The sequence below is a fragment of the Octodon degus genome, unplaced genomic scaffold, assembly GCF_000260255.1.
Source record: "Octodon degus isolate 3935 unplaced genomic scaffold, OctDeg1.0 scaffold00062, whole genome shotgun sequence".
Classification (NCBI taxonomy): domain Eukaryota; kingdom Metazoa; phylum Chordata; class Mammalia; order Rodentia; family Octodontidae; genus Octodon; species Octodon degus.
The window spans coordinates 12,703,213-12,721,246 of NW_004524638.1; the positions used below are offsets into that span (position 1 = coordinate 12,703,213).

At 42.8% G+C, this 18,034-nt stretch overlaps 2 protein-coding genes and 1 pseudogene across 2 annotated transcripts in view; 1 reads left to right on the plus strand and 2 right to left on the minus strand.

Annotated features, from left to right (window-relative positions):
- Window positions 1-4,542, minus strand: part of LOC111817574 — a 27,805-nt pseudogene extending 23,263 nt beyond the window's left edge.
- Window positions 1-18,034, plus strand: part of LOC111817578 — a 139,262-nt gene that overhangs the window by 58,403 nt on the left and 62,825 nt on the right. The gene's annotated exons all lie outside the window — the stretch shown is intronic.
- On the minus strand, window positions 8,517-9,425 carry LOC101589162 (F-actin-capping protein subunit alpha-1-like). Its single transcript, XM_023718769.1, has 2 exons — window positions 9,207-9,425; window positions 8,517-9,001 (listed from the first exon to the last, which is right to left on the minus strand). The coding sequence occupies exons 1-2, from the start codon at window positions 9,423-9,425 to the stop codon at window positions 8,567-8,569; spliced, it is 654 nt and encodes a 217-aa protein (XP_023574537.1). The 3' UTR covers window positions 8,517-8,566.

Below are 18,034 nucleotides of genomic sequence, written 5' to 3' on the forward strand. Positions count from 1 at the left end.
ACTCGCTCCCTCGGGCTGTGGGCAGGAGGAGGCTGAGGCGCAGGCTGTCGCTGGGCGTGAGCCCCACAGAGGAGGCAGGGCCGGCGGGGCTCCAGGCCCCAAATCTTCGGCTTCTCTCCGTCTTGTCTCCGGGGCATAGGCAGGGGCTGGCCGCGTTGGGGAAGCCCAGGAGCGCCCCTTGCACGCGGGCTCCTTAGATCTGGTGCTGCCCAGCTGTGCCTGCGACAGTCCTCGGGCCGGGAAGGCCGACCAGCGCCTCCTCCTGCCCAAGAGTGTGCAGGACAGCGCAGGGGAGCCCCGACAGCTGCACCCGGGCACCCACCCACACACCCGAGGGCTCCCGCGGAGAGGAGTGCGGGCTTGTTAAAGTTTCTGTTAGCAGGTCAGCCTTTCCAAGTCCACTGAGGGAGGCAGTGGGCTTGCCTTGGGGCCTCCGCGGGTGCCTCTGGTGCGGCCTCCGGCAGCTGCCTGTCCCGCTCTCCAAGATCTGTGCTTTCCTGTTGCGTTGCACCCATGTGGGGGTGTTATAGTTGTTCGGGTGTTGTAGCTGAAAGGGATGGAACGTGGAAACAAATATTTTATTGTCAATGCAGTTTTAAATGATAAAAAGAGGATACGGGACCTCATTACGCAGTTCGGACTCCTAGTGATCTTCCTGTCCCAGCCTCCCCAGCACTGGGATTACAGGCATGCTTCACCATACCCAGTTTTGGGGTGACAGTACACCTGGGGTTCCACGGTGGCACAGCATGCGATGCCAAGGATCGAATCCAGGTCCTTGCACTTGCCAGGCAGGAGCTTAGATCGCTGAGCTATCTCCTCAGCTCCTTAAATGAGAATTTTTATGGTTTAACTATTTCCATGGTGATCTTAGACATATCTTTAATTATTTTCTTAGATATGGAGGTATATTTTTGTTGCTTTTATAAATATCTTTTTCAAGTGGCACTTTCCAACCACCCTTTGAAGAAACAGTTGTAGTACAGTTGTTGTTATCAATGTTCAATGCGTATACTTTACCTGAGGATTCTTTTGGAATTTTTGTGAAAACATGTAGGAGACACTTCCAGGTCCTCGTCATGATCCAAGAAGCCAATATTTGTAATCCCAAAGTTACATTATTGGAATCCCATCAAGTTGATTCCAATCTACCACTTACAATGCAACCCACAGCGAAAATAAAGACACTAAATTATATTTTCAATCATCAGGAAGTCAAGGGGCTCTAAGTCCAGCCACGAAGATGGCTTTCCGGAACCAAGAGAACAACCCAGGGTATCACCCAGTTTTTATTCCGTAGGGGAGTGGCTTGGGGAGGATTGACTGAGAATTGTGGGAAGTAGGTGATCATTGTGAGCTGAGCTAGGTGGGTGGCCTACATTTACCTCTGCCATATGCAGAGAGGATGTGCAGAGAGAGTAGTGTGCTTTATGCTATTGAGATAGTATCTAATGTTTTGGGGGTCTGGTGCTTCAGCTCTGATGTAGTCTTTCAAGCCCCAGGAAGCCATGGCCTCTATCTCGAGGCTCGATCCCAGCTGGCACTGCAGAGCATTAGCTCTACCGTCCTGTCTTGACCCGGCTCACATCAAAGAGCAGCAGGTGTAGGTTACCAGGAAAACACTCACGCCACCTTTAAAGACTATCACCAGCACCTCAGCTAGACCAATGCACATTGCTTAAGGCCAACTGAAGGATAAACAGAAGTCCTAGTCAGCTCTGTACATATCAATATGAGGAGATGGGGTCAGGCTCAGTCAGAATGGAGACAGTCGCTCTTCTTTCAAGGAGAGCTGTCAGGTGGTCCTCCACAAAAACATGTGTGGGTTCTTATAACTGAGTTCCTTCCTTGCCATCTTTATAAATGTTACTGTTTCTTTTTGTGTATTTTTAAGGACAGGCTCTTTAGTGCCGTGTCGGAATGGCCAAAGTAACCATCTTTACCCTAGCGCTAGTTTGAGAGTTCTGCTTGGTTGTTTTTGTTTGCTTGCTGTAAGAAAGTGGTATCACAGTTATTGAGTGGCTGGGAATTCTGAAGAATGCACTAGACTCTTACGCAGCAGCTTGTTATACTTCCCCATTGGCTGTAAGGAACATGTCCCGTCTTTGGGGGGAGAAGAACATGTGCTGCCACGCCGCGTTTCGGAGTGGCCATGCCGCTGGACCTTCCCGCCAGCAGCGCGAGTGGCTCAGTCTCTGCCTTCTTTCTACCGTTTGATGTTGTCACAGTTCTTTGTCTTAGCCATTCTACTGGACGTGTGCTGGTAACACACCGAAGCTTTACTTTGAATTGCCCTTAGTGGCTACTCAAGTTGGCCAACTTTTCTTCGTGCGTTTATTTCCTATCTGTAAATCATCTGCAGTGAAATGCTCACTCATCTCTTTTGCCCATTTTCCATCTGAATTATTTATTTACTTGCTAGCTCTTCAGTTTTCAGTGTCCTTTCCCTGTGCTAGGTTCTTGTCCTTTGTCATTAAATGCTGTCATCCTTTGTCTGCTTTGTTTTTCACCCTCTTTAGCAGGATCTTCCAGAGAGCACAAGTTTTACATTTGGACAAAATTCAGTTTATCAATTTTTCCTTTTATGAATGATTTTTTAATATGAAGGTTTAGCCCTAGGTTGCAAAATTTTCTGCCTATTGTTTGCTAACATTGTTTCCTAATGGTTTTATACTTTTTTTTTGCATTACATTGAAGACATCTGTTTAATAATAAAAAAAGAAAAGAAAATGTAGAAAGGTACTTAGAGCTGTTATTTTCTAAGTACACAACACCCTAGACAATTCAAGGCATCTTAATTCCATCAAGAACAACAACAAAAAAATTTTTGTCATGCTGTTAAATCCATCATTATGGATTTAAAAACTGGTGCAAATTGGTCAAACGGATCCAACAAACACTGATGTCCAAGCTGGCGTATTGGCAACTAATATGTAACTGGTGGTCAACAGGGAGTTTAAAAGGTCTTCCCTAAAATAAATAAATAAATAAATAAATAAATAAATAAATAAATAAATAAATAAATAAATAAATAAATAAATAAATGATCTTTCCTTTCTTCTTGTTCTTTTCCAAGGTTCTTGAAGAGTTCTGTTGCTCTAAAATACATTGCTGAACTTCCCAGATTGCTTTTTCTTCCTCAAACTGAGGACGTTTTTCCTCTAATTCTATGTGTTGTGCTTCCAAATTCTTTTTCTTTTTTAATTTTTTTTAACATTTATTTATTTATTTATTGTGTGTGTGTGTGTGTGTGTGTGTGTGGCCAGCTCAGTCCACCGGGGGGGTGGTGCTGGCTGGTATGTGGTGCTGGGGGATCGAACCGCGGTCCCTGTGCTTTGCCAAGCTTGTTCCAAGTAGGTGCTTTAGACCACTGAGCCATCTCGCCAGCCCTCCAAATTCTTTTTCATTTGCTCTTGGGGTTGCTGGAGCTCAGCTTCAGAGTCCTGCAGTGTTTGAACTTTCTCTTTGACCTTCATCTCAAACACCTGCTCCATCTCCACCTCCATCTTCATCTTGGCTACATGTTCCCTTCTTTCTTCTTCCATCTGTGCCAGAGGGCTCTTAGTAAATTGCCCTTTGTTCTTGTTGTTGTCCACTCCATGGTAAGTGACAGCTGCCAGTTTTCTGCTTCTGTAGTTCTCGTAGTGCACATTATTGGTGACATCTTTCAAGTCCTGCATGTGCGTCCTTATCAACATATTTCTTAGAATGGTGAAATCACAATGTTCACCCTTTTCAACTTCAGCCATACCCCAAGGGTACTGCCTTCCTCTGACCTTTTTGCCATTAACTTCAATGATAGTATTGCTGCCCGCCACAGCAAGAGGTAAGCGGTCTTTTATCTTTTTAACCAGCTTATTTTCTACTTCATCATCTGTTTCTGGAAATTCATATATTTTAATTTTATATTCTTGAATTTCTTGCATTATCTGTTTTTTAAACTGTTGGCATTCCTCGGGCATGAGTGTGTCGGCTTTGGCAATCGTGGGATGATATTCACTTTCTCGTGCAAGCGCTTCATAAACTCAATAGTCAATGGTTTAAGTCCATGTCCTGAAGGAGCAATGAAGTATAAACAACACTGCACCCTGTTATCAGGCATCTGACTTCTGTTCACTCGCGATTCTGTGTTTAGGTAATCTTCAAATTTACCATCAATGTAGTCAATCACAGGCTGCCAGCAATTACTATTATCGACTGCATCTCCAAATCCTGGGGTATCAACTATTGTGAGCAGCAACTGAACACCACCTTCTTTGACTAAAACTTTGGATTGTTCCACCTGTACAGTCTTTTTTTATTCTATGGGAAGGATCTGGATACTCTGGAGAATACAAATCTGTGAGGAATAATGAGTTGATTAATGTTGACTTTCCCAATCCAGATTCACCTACTACCATAAGTGTGAATTCAAACCCTCTCTTCACTGATTTTCTATATACTTGATTTGGGAGATTGGCAAATCCCACATAGCCTTCAAGGTTCTTCGGTTGAGCTACCATGGTGCCGCCGTGGACGCTTCTGTCCTCAGCAGCGGCAGATCTTGCACTCTGGTTTTATACTTTGTACTTAAGCCTACGGTCCATTTAATATAGAGTAGGAGATTAAGTTGAGCTTCATCTTGATCTATTTTGCCTCTTTTGGTCCTTAATCCCTCCAGGATCATTTGTTGTTTTTCTTTTGTTGTTGTTGTTGCTGTTGTTTGCTCATTTTTTGTGGTACTGGGGATTGAACTCAGGACTCTGTGCTTGCCAGGGTGGGATCATTTGTTGAAGAGCTATTCATCTTCATGTTTGGATCTTTGTTAAAAAAAAAAGTCATGTTTGTGTGGGTCTGTTTCTAGTTCAACTCCTCTATCCCACTGATCTATGTGTCTGCTCCTCTACAAATATCATAAAGAATTTGGTAAGCCTTAATACAAATAGAATAATTCTTCACCTTTGATTTTCAAGACCTTTATGCTCTTCTAAGTGCTGTTCACTCCACATAAATTTAGGAATCTGTATCTCTGTGCCTAAAATTGTTTTTCTAGGATAGAAATTACATTAAAACTATAAATAAAGGGCTGGGGAGATAGCTCAGTAGAATAAGCACTTGCCTGGTAAGCGCAAGGGCCTGAGTTCAATCCCTGGTTCCAAAAAACACCAAAAACTAATAAATAAACTTGCAGAGAGAGCTGGGGATATAACTCAGTAGCACAAGCACTCACCTGGCAAGTGCAAGGTCCTGAGTTTGATTCCTAGTAAACAAAACAAACAAAACTAATAAAATTTGGAGACAAACGACACCTTTACTACATTGATATTTCCAATCTGTGTGAACACTGTATAGCTTCCATTTTCTTGTCTTTGATTTTTCCACAAGCATTTTGTAATTTTCGGTATACAGATGTTATAAATGTTTTAAATTTACCCTTAAGCAGTTCATTTTCTTTAGTGTAATGACAAATGGTGCTGTATTTTTAATCTTTTTTTTTTTTTTTTTGTGGAACCAGGGATTGAACTCAGACCCTTGCACTTGCCAGGGAAGTGCTTATTCCACTGAGCCATCTCCCCGGCCTGTATTTTTAATCTTTGTTTCCACTAGTTCATTGTAATGTGAAGAAACATGATTGATGTTGACAGCTTAATTTTTATGTTACTGTTGTGGAGTTTGCTTATTAGTTCTGGGAGTGTTTTCTGGGATTTTTTTGAAGAAATAATCATGTCATGAAAGAATAATTTGATCTCTTTCCTTCCAAACTGTATGTCTTTTCTTTCTTTTGTTCTTCTTGGCATTAAGTAAGACTTCTAATAGTATGCTAAGGGTGGAGCTAACTTATCATTAAGCATTTGTACTGTTTTTTAGATCTTTGTCAAGTTAAGGTAGTTCCTTGCTATTCCTATTTTGCTGTGAGTTTTCAATCATAAATAAATATTGGATTTTGTCAGATGCTTTTTCTCTGTCAGTTGTTATGATCATACAACGTTGTAAACCATAGTCTAGGTGCTGTGGAGATAGCTCGGCAGCGTATGTGCCTGCCTGGCAAGCAAGGTCCTGAGTTCAATCCCCAGTACTAAAAAATAAAAATAAAAATAAAAAAGTAAATCATAGTCTATTGATACATTGGATTATATTTGTTAATTTTTCAAATGCTAAACCAACCTTACATAATTAAGAGGTGTACCTTTTACATACGTTAAACTCTGCTTATTAAGGTTTTGCTGAGGATTTCTGCCTAACTTCATGAAATGCGTTAGCTTGCTTCATACCTTCTTCTTTTTTTTTCCAAAGTTTTATTGATAAACAGATAGCAATGAGACAGTTTCAAATCAAATCGGAAGTACAGTTTCAACAAATAATACACTGCATATATTCTTCTTAGTGGTTAATTGCTGTACAAGATGTGGACTTGTGGTCCTATTTACAAACACCATTAGAACAAATCATTCTATTCATTAAGAGAATGCAACTATATATCTATCCCAACCACTTTGAATACACAGATGCAAAATGGACATTCATAGGTATACCCCATTTTTTCTAAGTTCTGTTATTGAATATTATAGGTGTGTAAACTCAGCAAAATATTCTAGAAGAGTCCAGTAGCCCATAATAGCATTGGGTCTTCTGTTTAACTGGCAATGTCAGAAATTATTGACCTGAATCCCCCACAGCTAAACATAGCAACATGGCTTTACTTCCTATATTTCCTCTTCATACTTTTCTACTGGATGGTTAAGACCAAGGTAAAGCAGGACCTATGCAACAAGAGTTGTAGCTTTTTGGTCTGAGAAGGTCAGTGAAATGCCCTCAGGATTTGTCCTGAGATCCTGTACCTCAGATTGTAGAACCTTTATCAGTGCAGCCATGTGGATGAGTCACGGCCATTGCTTGGCCAATGTGCTCTCTGTGAAAGCCTGAGAGAGTGTCTTCTCCCCATGTGACTCTCCTTAGGCCCACTCTACGTTATCGATCACTTTCCTCTTTGGCCCCATAATCTTCTTTTTTTTTTTTTCACATCTTTATATATTTACTGAGTATAACAGTTGAAAGTAGGAGCCAGTTCTAGAAAGCCTGAACATTCTCAACGAACAGCTGAACATCTTGAGAACAAAGGTGGACCAGATGGACCAAAAAGGGGAGACTCAGACAATTTTAGAACAAAACAGATATATTTCTATTGGACTACCTGATACAGAGGATAGTATGGTATGATGGATGGATAGTATGAATGACAAATAATACAAATATATTTTATTTGAAAAAAACCAAAAAAGGCTAACACAGCTTTCACTTAGAAACAAACTCTTGCATGACTGCATTGCTGAGCAAAAAACAAAGCTGAAGCATAAACACCTTTTTTTAAAAACATGTATCTGGAAATAGGAAGACACTTTTTTAAAAAACTGACCTCCCTTTAAGGCCTGGTCATAGAAGTGTAAACAATGTAAATGAATCCACCGTTATCGGCTATCCTATCGTATCTCTGTCACTTGTGTGTTTCTGGGATCACACGTTCACCTGCCAATATACCTGGGAAGGGATGCTATATCACAGTTACTTTTGAGTGCTTGGCAGGCAGGACTACAAAAGAGTAATTTGGAACAAGATTTACATCCTACTTAGAAAACACTAGTATGCTCTTAAATAACAGGTTACAATAGAGAGATACTGCCTGGAAGTTACTCTTTTCACTTTGGTTTTAGTTTTTGTGATTTATAGAGCTGTTTGATTCACTTGCTTATAGCACAATCCCGCCACAAAGCACTAAAGGATGATACCCATGATTCCTTCAGCACTGCATTTTCAAGTTTCACTACATCCACAGAATGTCAGCAGTTCTTAAACACATACACAAACAAAAGTGTAAATGGGTAAAATTCTTCTAAAAATGCAGGTGTCAATACCTACAATAGGGAAGGAGACAATGAGAGAATCCCCTCCCCCCAAAAAAGCAAACATGTTCTTGTGCAGGAAATGGTTCAAGTCTTTGGATTTAGAAACAAGTTCACCTAGAAAAGCTGGCTGTCATGGAATTCTCAGAATATTTCTTTTGCTCCCACCCAAATGAACCTGAAAGACCCTAATGCAAAGCTTTAACGGTTATGAGATGGTGTAAATGGTGATCAGAGCAGCCAAATGGAAAAGGATGAATGCATCTTCCATTTAGCTACCGTTTACAGCACAGCCCCTCTATCTGCTGGATGAATAGAAGCCACTGAAGGAACACAAGTGCTCTGAAGCACAGCAGTAAAAAAGTACTGAACATGTTACGTAAATAGTAGCAGGACTTCATGGCTAGGAAAATTTTCTACACAGTAAAATGATTCTAAGATAGATCTCTCCAACAGAAAACAGGAAAAAAAAATTACAAGTAGATATAGCCATGACAGAAAATTACAAGGCAGAGAATGCAAGGTCAAGACAATGCTATAGGTTGAGCAGTATTCCATGAGGCTAGAAAATCTGTTAAGTTTGAAAGCCCTAGCAAAATAGCACTTTTCTTTATAAATCACTTATGTATCATACGAACACATGTTGAATCATTTTCTTTCCATCTACTGAAGAATCCCACAGTCGGCCTTTAAGCATTCTGCATTTCTTTGCCAATCTTATAGCTCAGTATCTTGTTCCAGTTGATTTTGGTGCGGGTAACAGGAAGCTGCCAGCGCAAGGCCTTGAATGTGGTGTCTGACATTGTCTGATAGTTTTCACTAATCACTGTCTGATACTCATTTTCTGCACTCTCTATGATTTTAATAAACTCCTTGGCAGTCTGGGCTTCATTCAACACACTTAGTGAATCTTGCACATCTTTATGACTAACCAGTTGAACACTGCCATCTTCGTAATAGTGGACCTGAATTTTGAGCGCTCCAACTACCTGGGCTGCAGGTGGTGTGATGGTGAATTTCCACTCTGACCTCCAGCGACCATTCCAAAAATTTTTAGGCTGGAACTGGTGGCTTTCGATACATGCAATAATAGTCTGTTGTCCATCTATAATTTTAGCATATACAGTACAGAAGCCGTTGGAATAATGATCTTTCACATAGGCTCTTAAAGCACTGTCACAGGATTCTCTCCAAGACTTCAAACTTCCATCTATTTCCTCCGGATGGGGGTCACTTGCTTTTCCGTAAGTGATCAAACTTAAAGGAAATTTTGTTTCTTGGATCTAAAAATCTGCTATTACCCAGATCACCATGTTCTGTAATTAAGACCTGATCTTCATAGCCTTCTATCTTCACAAGTGTGAACTGATCCATGTTATACTGGGCAAATGCATGAGCTGCCCCTTCCCTGAGAAGATTGTCATTGTTAAGTAGTAGCCGGACATCATTGAATACTTCATTAAACTCCCCTGGGGGTGCATGAGTGATGAATTTAGCAGCTATGCGTCCCTTCTCCTCATCCGACACTCGATCCTCAAAGTCCGCCATCTTGGGCTGCTCTCCCCATAATCTTCTTGATCAGAAAATTTGGGACACTACCGAGGTACATGATGTTACAGTACAAGTTCTCATATGTCCTGAGTCTTAATTGACCTTAGAAGGCTAGGGCCAAAATGTTGGCTTTCCTTGTAGCCCTCCTTTTTCTCTAATTTTGGTCTGCAAACTTAGGTTGTTAACCATCCAGAAGAAAAGCTTATTGTTATTATCAAACCATTTAGGCCATCAAGCTTAACCTCACTATCTCACTGCATTTCAAACATCTTAGGCATAATAAGGAACAGGTATTTTTCATCAAGTATTGATATGTTGAACTTTAAGTCCCTACATAATATGATAAAAAAACATTTAAAAATTAGATTATATTTTAAAAATAGGATAAAGAATTCTATGCTTCTCATGTTTGCACATAAGTCCAAAAATCTCACCATATACAACCTTGAAGCAGGACAGTCCCACAATATTCCTTTTCCTGTCTCTTGCTTTCATTCACCACCCCCTTCTTCTTGAACATCCACCTACCCAAGAGACATCTTAGCAGTAACTGGCATGTTATGACAAGCCGCCCATATTCAGAATACCACAATGACAGGCACTCCCAACATGAAACCACTATTACAAATTACCATCTGCAGTGCAGTAGCTTAGTTCACACATACCTTTGTATCAAGGCAATCTCAGTGTCAGAAAATGAGTTGGAAAGTGTTTCCTCTGCCTCTCACCCATAATCTGTTACCCCTCCCCTGAAAGACTTTGAAATTGGTACTAATTCTTCCTTATATATGTGATGAAGTTCTCTAGTAAAAATGTCCAGGCCTAAAGATCTTTCTGGATGTTTTATGATAGAAATGTCCATAATGGTTAAAGGATTATTCAGTTTATCTGTTTATTGCTGGCTGATTTTGGTAGTTTATATTTTATGAGGAATAGGTGCAATTGTTCTATGTTATTTAATTTTATGAGCAAAATGTGTTTATACCATTCTCTTGTTATGCCTAATAGTGGCAAGATGTATCTTGAAATCCTGTTTACTTCTGGATAATTTTCTTTTGTGTCTTCATTCTCCTTTGTTGGACTCCCTAGAGGTTTATCAATTGAAGTTTTTCAAGAACCAATATTTTTTTTGTTTACCTGAATATTTCAATTATTGTTGTGTTGTTAACTTTATTTAGTTTTACAGTTTATTCCTTTGCTAATTTTGGCTTTATTTTGTTTTCATTTTCCCTACCTTCCTAAGAATTTAAATTATAGATTCAGAATTCACTTATGTTAGTTACTTTTGTTGTTGCTGAGACAAAATGCCCAACACCCAAAGATAAAAGCGAAAGGGTTTACTTAGTACATAGTTTAGCTTACAGTCCATGATTGGCTGGCTCCAAGGCAGGCTGTAATGGCAGAAGAGAAGCAATTCACAGTGGGCAGAAAGCAGCAAACCAGTAAGGGACGACCACACTCCCTCTATCCCTCACATGTTATCCAGGCTGCTTAGGGCGGGTAGCATGCATGCGTAATCCTAGCGCCCTTGGTCCTGGCACTGCACCAGCAACCAGTCCCGGGTCACACACTCCAGCTCCAGCCTCCTCTGATAAAGCGCCACCTATGACTGCATGAGGCTTTGGGGGACGTCCGGACAGGAAGCCATGACACACCCTTTGTACGTGTGAACATCCGTGCTGTGCATTTCCTTCTCTGCACGGCTTTACATTTTCATCTATTGCTATTTAATTTTCATTCAATCCTGTTTACTTCTTAACTTCCCTTAAGACTTTATCTTTGGTCATGAAAATGTCATCTGCTTTCCAATAGTTAGAGCACTTTTATTGGTTTTCTGTTGTTGATTTTCTATTAGTTTAATATGGCCAGAGAACGCACTCTGTAAGGTATCGACAGTTCTATATATATTGGGGTTTGTCTTGTTACCCAGGGAAAGGTCTGTTTTGAAGAAGGTTTCATAGACTTTTGAAAAGAATGTATCTTTTGCTGATGTTGGGTGAACTGCGCTTGGCAGATACAGGTAGGCGATTGTCCTCCTCAGCAGTGTATCTTTGTTGATTTTCTATCTAGTAGTTCTATCAATTGCTGATAGTGGGGTTCTGTACTCAAGTATAAATGTGGATTTGTCTCTTTTTATTTGATTTTAAAAATTCTCTCCATTTGTATTTCATGAGATTAGAAAATCAGTGATTTGGTACATACACATTTAACGTCTTGTTGGAGTGATTCTTTTGTCATTATTAAATTTTATTCTTTGTCCCAATAATTTTTTTGCTGTGACATTTATGTTACCCAGTAGCAGTGCTACCACTCTTGCTTTTTTTTTTTTTTTTTTTAGTGTGTTTGGTACAGGGTCTCACTACACAGCTCAGACTCATAGTGATCCTCCTGTTTTCAGCCTCCCCAGTGATGGAATTAGAGACGTGTATCACCATGCCTGGTTTTGGTGGCCAGCTCAGTGTGTCAGGGTGGGGCAGCATGGCATGTGGTGCTGCAGGTTGGATGCTGGTCCCTGTGCTTGCCTAAGCAGGTGCTTAGTCAACGCTCAGCTACTTCACTGGCCCTCCACTCTAGCTTTTTTAAATTAATGTTAAATGTCTTTTTCCACCTTGACCTATGTTGCTGTATTTGAAATGCAGATTTTTTCTATATATCACAACACTGGATCATTTTTGGGTCCCCTGTACCATTCTTCTAATGTTGTATTTAGACTATGCCATTTAAAATAACTATTGGAATGTTAGGACCTATGCTGGTTCCTTTGTTACTTGTTTTCTTTTTGTTTCCTCTTTTTCTTATTCTTTGCTTCCCTAGGTCTGTCCTTCCTAGGTAGAGCACTTTGTAGGACCTAGTATCATTTTGTTGATACTCTTTTTAAAAATATACTCTTTTCAGATAGATGCTTTGTAGTTTTCTTTCTTTCTTCATTTTTTTTTTTCTTTTTGTGGTACTGGGGATTGAACTCATGATCTTGTCCTTGCCAAGCAGGCACCTATGCCGCCGAGCTATATCCTACCTGTCGTTTTCTTAGTGTTTATTTTAGACATATGACTAGTACCTACCTACTAGAGTAGATTTTCAAAATTATTTCTGGTGAAGTATTAAAACCTTATTTCCATTTATATTCCTTTATAATTCATCTTAAAAATATATTTTTCAATGATTAACGTACGTAAATTAAGCAGTGCAATAGATACTGTAATTTTTGTTTCAACCATCAAAAATGTTGCTATGATTTGAACGTGTCTCCTCTCTACTTTTGGTGTCGCCAGTGTAATAATTTTAAGAGTTGAGGCAGTGTTAGGTCACAAGGGCGCCTCCCCTCATGGAGGTGATGAGCCGTGTGGAGGAGGATTCACCACGCAGTCAGCCTGCCCTTCTGCCTTCAGCTGGGTGAGGACCAAGCATCCCTCCCTCTGGAAGTTGCAGCCTTCCTCAGAAGGGGAAGGGGGCCTCGAATTCGTGTTACGCTGTGAGAGGTGAATTTCTGTTATTTATAAATCACCTATTTGCAGGTATTTTGTTAGATTGTCACCAGAAGGACTAAGACATTTGGTGTAGGGAATTCGTGAGGATAGTCTAGGACATCTGCCTCGGTTTTGTCTATTCCCTTGTGCTTTTGTAAGTGAGCTCTAGGAGGGAATTTCTCAGCCACTCCTTAAGAGTAGGTTTGCGTGCAACAAATTCCTTCATCCAAAATTATCTTGGTTTGCCCTTCACTGTTTAAAATCTGTATAATGGGTATTGAATTTGTACTGACTATATATATATATATATATATATATATATATATATATATAAAATTTAAAAAATAGACAGCTTTCTTCGGGCCTCCATGGTTTCAGACAAAAAAAGGCTATGACGGGCCCGGGGAGATAACTTAAGTTGTACTCTTCCGAAGGTAACTGTTACCGCTTTCCGATACTGCAGCAGATGTCTGAGGTAATCCGTCTAGGATGAGGAAGCTTTACTTTGGCTCACGACTTTGGAAGCTTCCATTGACTGGCCAGCCCATGACCATCGTGACGGGAGCCGCGGGGGTTGGGGCAGCGCTCACCCCCGGGGGTCCCAGCCTGCCGCGCAAGGCCCGCCCCTCCCCAGGCCCCAGCTCTTAAGGGCTCTGTCACCTCCCAGCGCAGACCCGGGCCTTCGGCAGACGGTTCAGATCCAAGCTGTGACAGCGATGCCTGTTTTTTCCTGCGGTTTCTATTGCAGCTCCGTTTCACTTTAACTTTCATGGCTTCACCATGATTTGGTCGGCTTGCGCTCATCTAAGTTGGCCTACCGGGCGTGGACTCAGCGCCCCGCGCTGTGCTCGGGGTGCTCTTTGCCTCTTTCCTCCTTGCTCCTCAGTCTCCAGGACTTCAGCGACGCAGACGCGGCCGAGGCTGGGACGCCTGTCTCCTTGACTTTCTGTCGTTCAGGATTCTGTTGGCCTTCTCAAGTGTGTGGATTCCGTTTTCCGCCCCTCTGTTCTGCTGCTCACCCCACTATTAAGTACATTGTATTATTTATTGTTTTTTCAGTCATTACAGTCTTTAACTTTATGATAGCCATTTTCTTTCTATTTGATAACTTTTCCTTTGGTTTTAAGAATATTCATAAATGCTTCTTAAACAGCAGTTGGAGGCAAAATCTGTCCAATCATGCCACCTGATTCTCTGCGCTGGATCAGCCATCTTTCCTCATTCAGGCTACAGTTTTGCTGATTCTTGGCATAATGTGTGATTCTCAGGTACATTTTAAATATTCTCAATGTTGTACTGAAACTCTTGACCCTATTTAGATTTTCTAGTTTTCCAAGCATCTGTCTTATTTAGGTTTAACACATAGCTCTAGCCCATTTTATTGACTACAGTTGCAGTGGCATTTCAGTTTTGGGGTTTGTTTGTTTGTTTGTTTGTTTGTTTGTTTGAGACAGAGTCTCTCTGTATAGTTTACACTGGCCTTGAGCTCTCTAGGAGCCGAGGCTGACCTGGAACTCATAGTGAGCCTCTCACTTCAGCACCCAAGCGCTGGGATTACAGGTGTGTACCACCCCACTTGACTTCTGTTTCTTGGCTGGTTTTGTGTTACCAGGGATCCAACCCACAGATGCTGTGTCACTAAGCTCACATCTTTAGCCTTTTGTGTTCTTTTATTTTGAAACAATGGCTCACTAATTTGTCAGGTAGGTCTTGAACTGCCATTCTCCTGCCTCAGCCCCTACAGTGAGTGCTAAGATTACAGGTGTGTGTGACCAAGCCTGGCAGACATTGCAGTTTTCTGGGCCTTATTGATATCCTAGCCATCGTCCTTCTCCTTCTTTGTCCCTTGATACCCCTGTAGATGCTGTGCAAGGACAGAAGTGGTGTCCCTGGGTGGCTGGCATGGTCGTGAGGGGATAGGAATCCTGACCTCCAGGACACAGAGTACTTCCCCTTCCCAGCCACTTCCAGCCGACAGGCTTGCCACTCTCATCTTTGCCACTGCCACTGAGGAGAGAAGTGCCCCCAGCTGAGCCACCTTCTGCTGCGCAACAAGGCCAGTGTGATTCCCTGCACTGGTTGTGGGTGGGAGATGCTAGTCCTGGGTTGCTTTCTGCTGCTGAGTGAGCAGCCCAGAGATGCCGCCAGCCCGCTGGCCTGGCGGGTGCTGCCAGGAGCCCTCCTGGCACACGCAGGGCAGCAGGTGTCTGGTTTGCCCACATTTTGGCCTGGTAGGTCAGCTGCCGCTGCTGCAAGCTGTGCAGTGGGGCCAGGGGCTGGCTTGGCCTCCCAAAGTTCTGGGAGTGCTGTAAGCAGATCCGGCCGCTTCTACCCCTGACATGGGTGGTCCCCAGTGCCCACTTCCTTTCATGGAGCTTTGGCCAAAGAAAATGTTCTACATGTGTTTTCTTAGATTCTGCTTTTTCAGTTGGCATCCATTAATTTAATTACAGGTCCAAACAGGACCTCACTTGTAATCCAGGCAAGATCCAAATCCATCCTCCTTTTCCAATTCTCACACGTCAGGCCAGGGCTCCCCTGCCCTAAAGCAGTCCAGAGCCAGCCACTGCATAGCCGAGGACTGCTCTGTGCGGCAGAACCGCAGAGTCGCTCGGACCTACCAAGCCTGAGCACTTCCCCACCCGCCTTTCTTTCCACTACTGACCCAACAGAAACCATGGCCTGAGTTTGCCACTCACACCCTGCCTCCTGAGCGGCAGCAGCAGCAGCGCTTCCCCTGTGGCCTGCTTGATGATGGAAGGTGTAATTAGCACAAATCTTTTCCATGCAGAAGCCCCTCCATGTTGTCATTTAGTCTCCTCCAGCAAAGTTCCGTGGGTAGAGGGATAAAGGCTGTGTGACAGTGCAAGGCTACAGCCGAAAGATCTGATACTTTGTAGCAAAGTAGGATAAGGCTGGGGCTGGCCCAATACCTCAGCAGATTAAAACACCTGCTTAGGCAGATGCAGGGGCCAGGAGTTTGATCCCCATGCCTGAGGTGCTGGTCCTGCCCCCAGGGCACGCTGAGATGGGGATTGAGACACCATGGTGGCACCCACTTGTAATCCCAGCACTTGGGAGGTTGTAAAACAGGAAGATCACTCTGAATCTGATCTACCAGTGAGACCCGGTACACCATGTCACCCTGTCCTAAAAAAAAGTAGGATAAGGCTGACAGTAATTGATTATTTCAAAATAACTGGTAGAGTAGGTTTTAAATGGTCCCAACGTCACCAGTAGATGTTTGAGGGGCTAGACGTGGCCAGATACCACAATCTGATCATCACACAAGGTGTGATGTGCTGAGATGTAGCCCTGTGCTCCATACCTGTGTGCAATTGGGTGGCACTTAAAAATAATTTTTTTTAAAAATTCCATGAGTACAGGTGAAAGAGACAGCAGCTTTTTCCTCTCCACCCTTTCTCCTTCCTCATTCTTTTGCTTCCTTCTGTCCTCTTCCTGTTCGTGGCTTCGGGCTACAGTGCTGCCTGGTTCCCAGTGGACAGCATGGGAGAACAAACAGAAAGCCAACAGCCTTGTAGTGTCTGCATCTGTTAGGGTTTGTGTCTAGGGCCCCCCCCCAGAGCCTCGCACAGGCATGGGGCAGCTTCTACAGTTCATGATTAACTCGTGATCCAGTGCTGGGGTCATGGGTGTGAGTGCTGCCCCCACCATGGGGCAGGTAATCTGCATGCAAATGCAGGATTGTGGCTTGTAGGCGCCACAGCCGCTGCTCCTCTCTTTTGGCTCTTTGCTGTTTTTGTGCTGCTGTGAACGGCTGCCCTGTGCCACATGCCGCTCTGCCTGGGAGCCAGCCGGACCTAAACTCCACTAACTGTGACCTAATAAACCATTCCTTCCTTAATTGTGAGTGTCAGGTATTTGTCCCAGCAATGAGAGAAAAGTAACAGAGATGATAGCACATGAGCTGGCACGTGTGTTCCTTCTGCTCTGTGTGTCGTGGAATACAGAACCTCGCCTCCCCTTGCTGCCCTTCATCTCAGTGTGCAGGTCACTCTGCCAGTCTGTGAGCTCCGCCTCTCCAGATTCACCAATTCTGCCTGTACAGGCTCCATCCAGCACATGAACCTTGTAGGAGCAAACACATCCAAGCCACAGTAAGTGCTATGAAACCCAAATCTGAGGTAGATTAAGAACAGAGAAACCGCAGGCTGAGAATAGCAAAGCCAAGGCAAGTATGCTGAAACAACAAACCAGAGCAAAGCAAGAAGCGAGCTCAGAGAAGGGAGTGGTGTGCTTACCTGTCAGAACCCATAGAACAGCCCAGTGGAACTCTGACAGCATGGTGCGTGCGAGCGCGCGCGAGCTTCTCATCTCTGCACGACAAACTCCCATAAACTCGGAGTTTTCCAACAACGTAAGCTTTATCCAAGTTTGGAGGCTGTGAAGTGTGGTGTGGGGCCCGCCGGCTGACCGGCTGGCTGCGTTTGCGCAGGACTGCCCGCTGGAGTGCTCCTCCGTCCTTTCTGAGTTCCTGGCCTCTTCCCTGAGTCACTTGGTCTCCTTTTCTGACACATCTACTCTGGCATTCCTGCCTGTTTTTTTCCTTCTAAGAGGCCACACAAACAACCCAGAATAATCTCAGTGTCTTAACCTTAACCCGACTGCAAAATCTCTTACCTTAAAAGGTAACATTTACAGTCCCAGGAATTAGGGCACGAATATCTCTGGTGGGATGTGGGGATACGAATTTGCCTATGATAGTCTAGAAGGAACAATAGGAAAAATATTAGCAACCTTGATACGCACAAGAAATGACCTACAAAAATAAGTGAATCAGGCTTTATCAAAACAAAAACCTTAGCTTTTTAGAAGATACTGATAATAAAATTAAAAGGCAAGTCACAACTGGAAGAAACTATTTGCAAAGCATGTGTCTGACAAAAGATTTGCATCTTACATTCTTGCACATTAAGAACTTACAATCCAATGTTTGTTTGTTTGTTTTTACAAGGTCTTGCTGTGTAGTCCTGGCTGTCCTTGAACTGACTGTATAGACCAGGCTGGCCTGCCTTAGCCTACTGAGTGCTGGGATTTCAGGTGTGTGCCACCACACCCAGGCTATAACCCAGGCTATTTTAAAATAGGGGGGCCGGGGAGAGGGTGCAGTGGAATAAG

What these genes read in the sequence shown, in the direction of transcription:
- LOC101589162 (XM_023718769.1), bottom strand. Translation starts at nt 9,425, where the DNA reads ATGGCGGACTTTGAGGATCGAGTGTCGGATGAGGAGAAGGGACGCATA. An exon ending in TAGAAGGCTATGAAGATCAG is followed by an intron (nt 9,002 to 9,206) that starts GTCTTAATTACA and finishes GGCTTCTGTACT; the next exon opens with GTATATGCTAAAATTATAGA.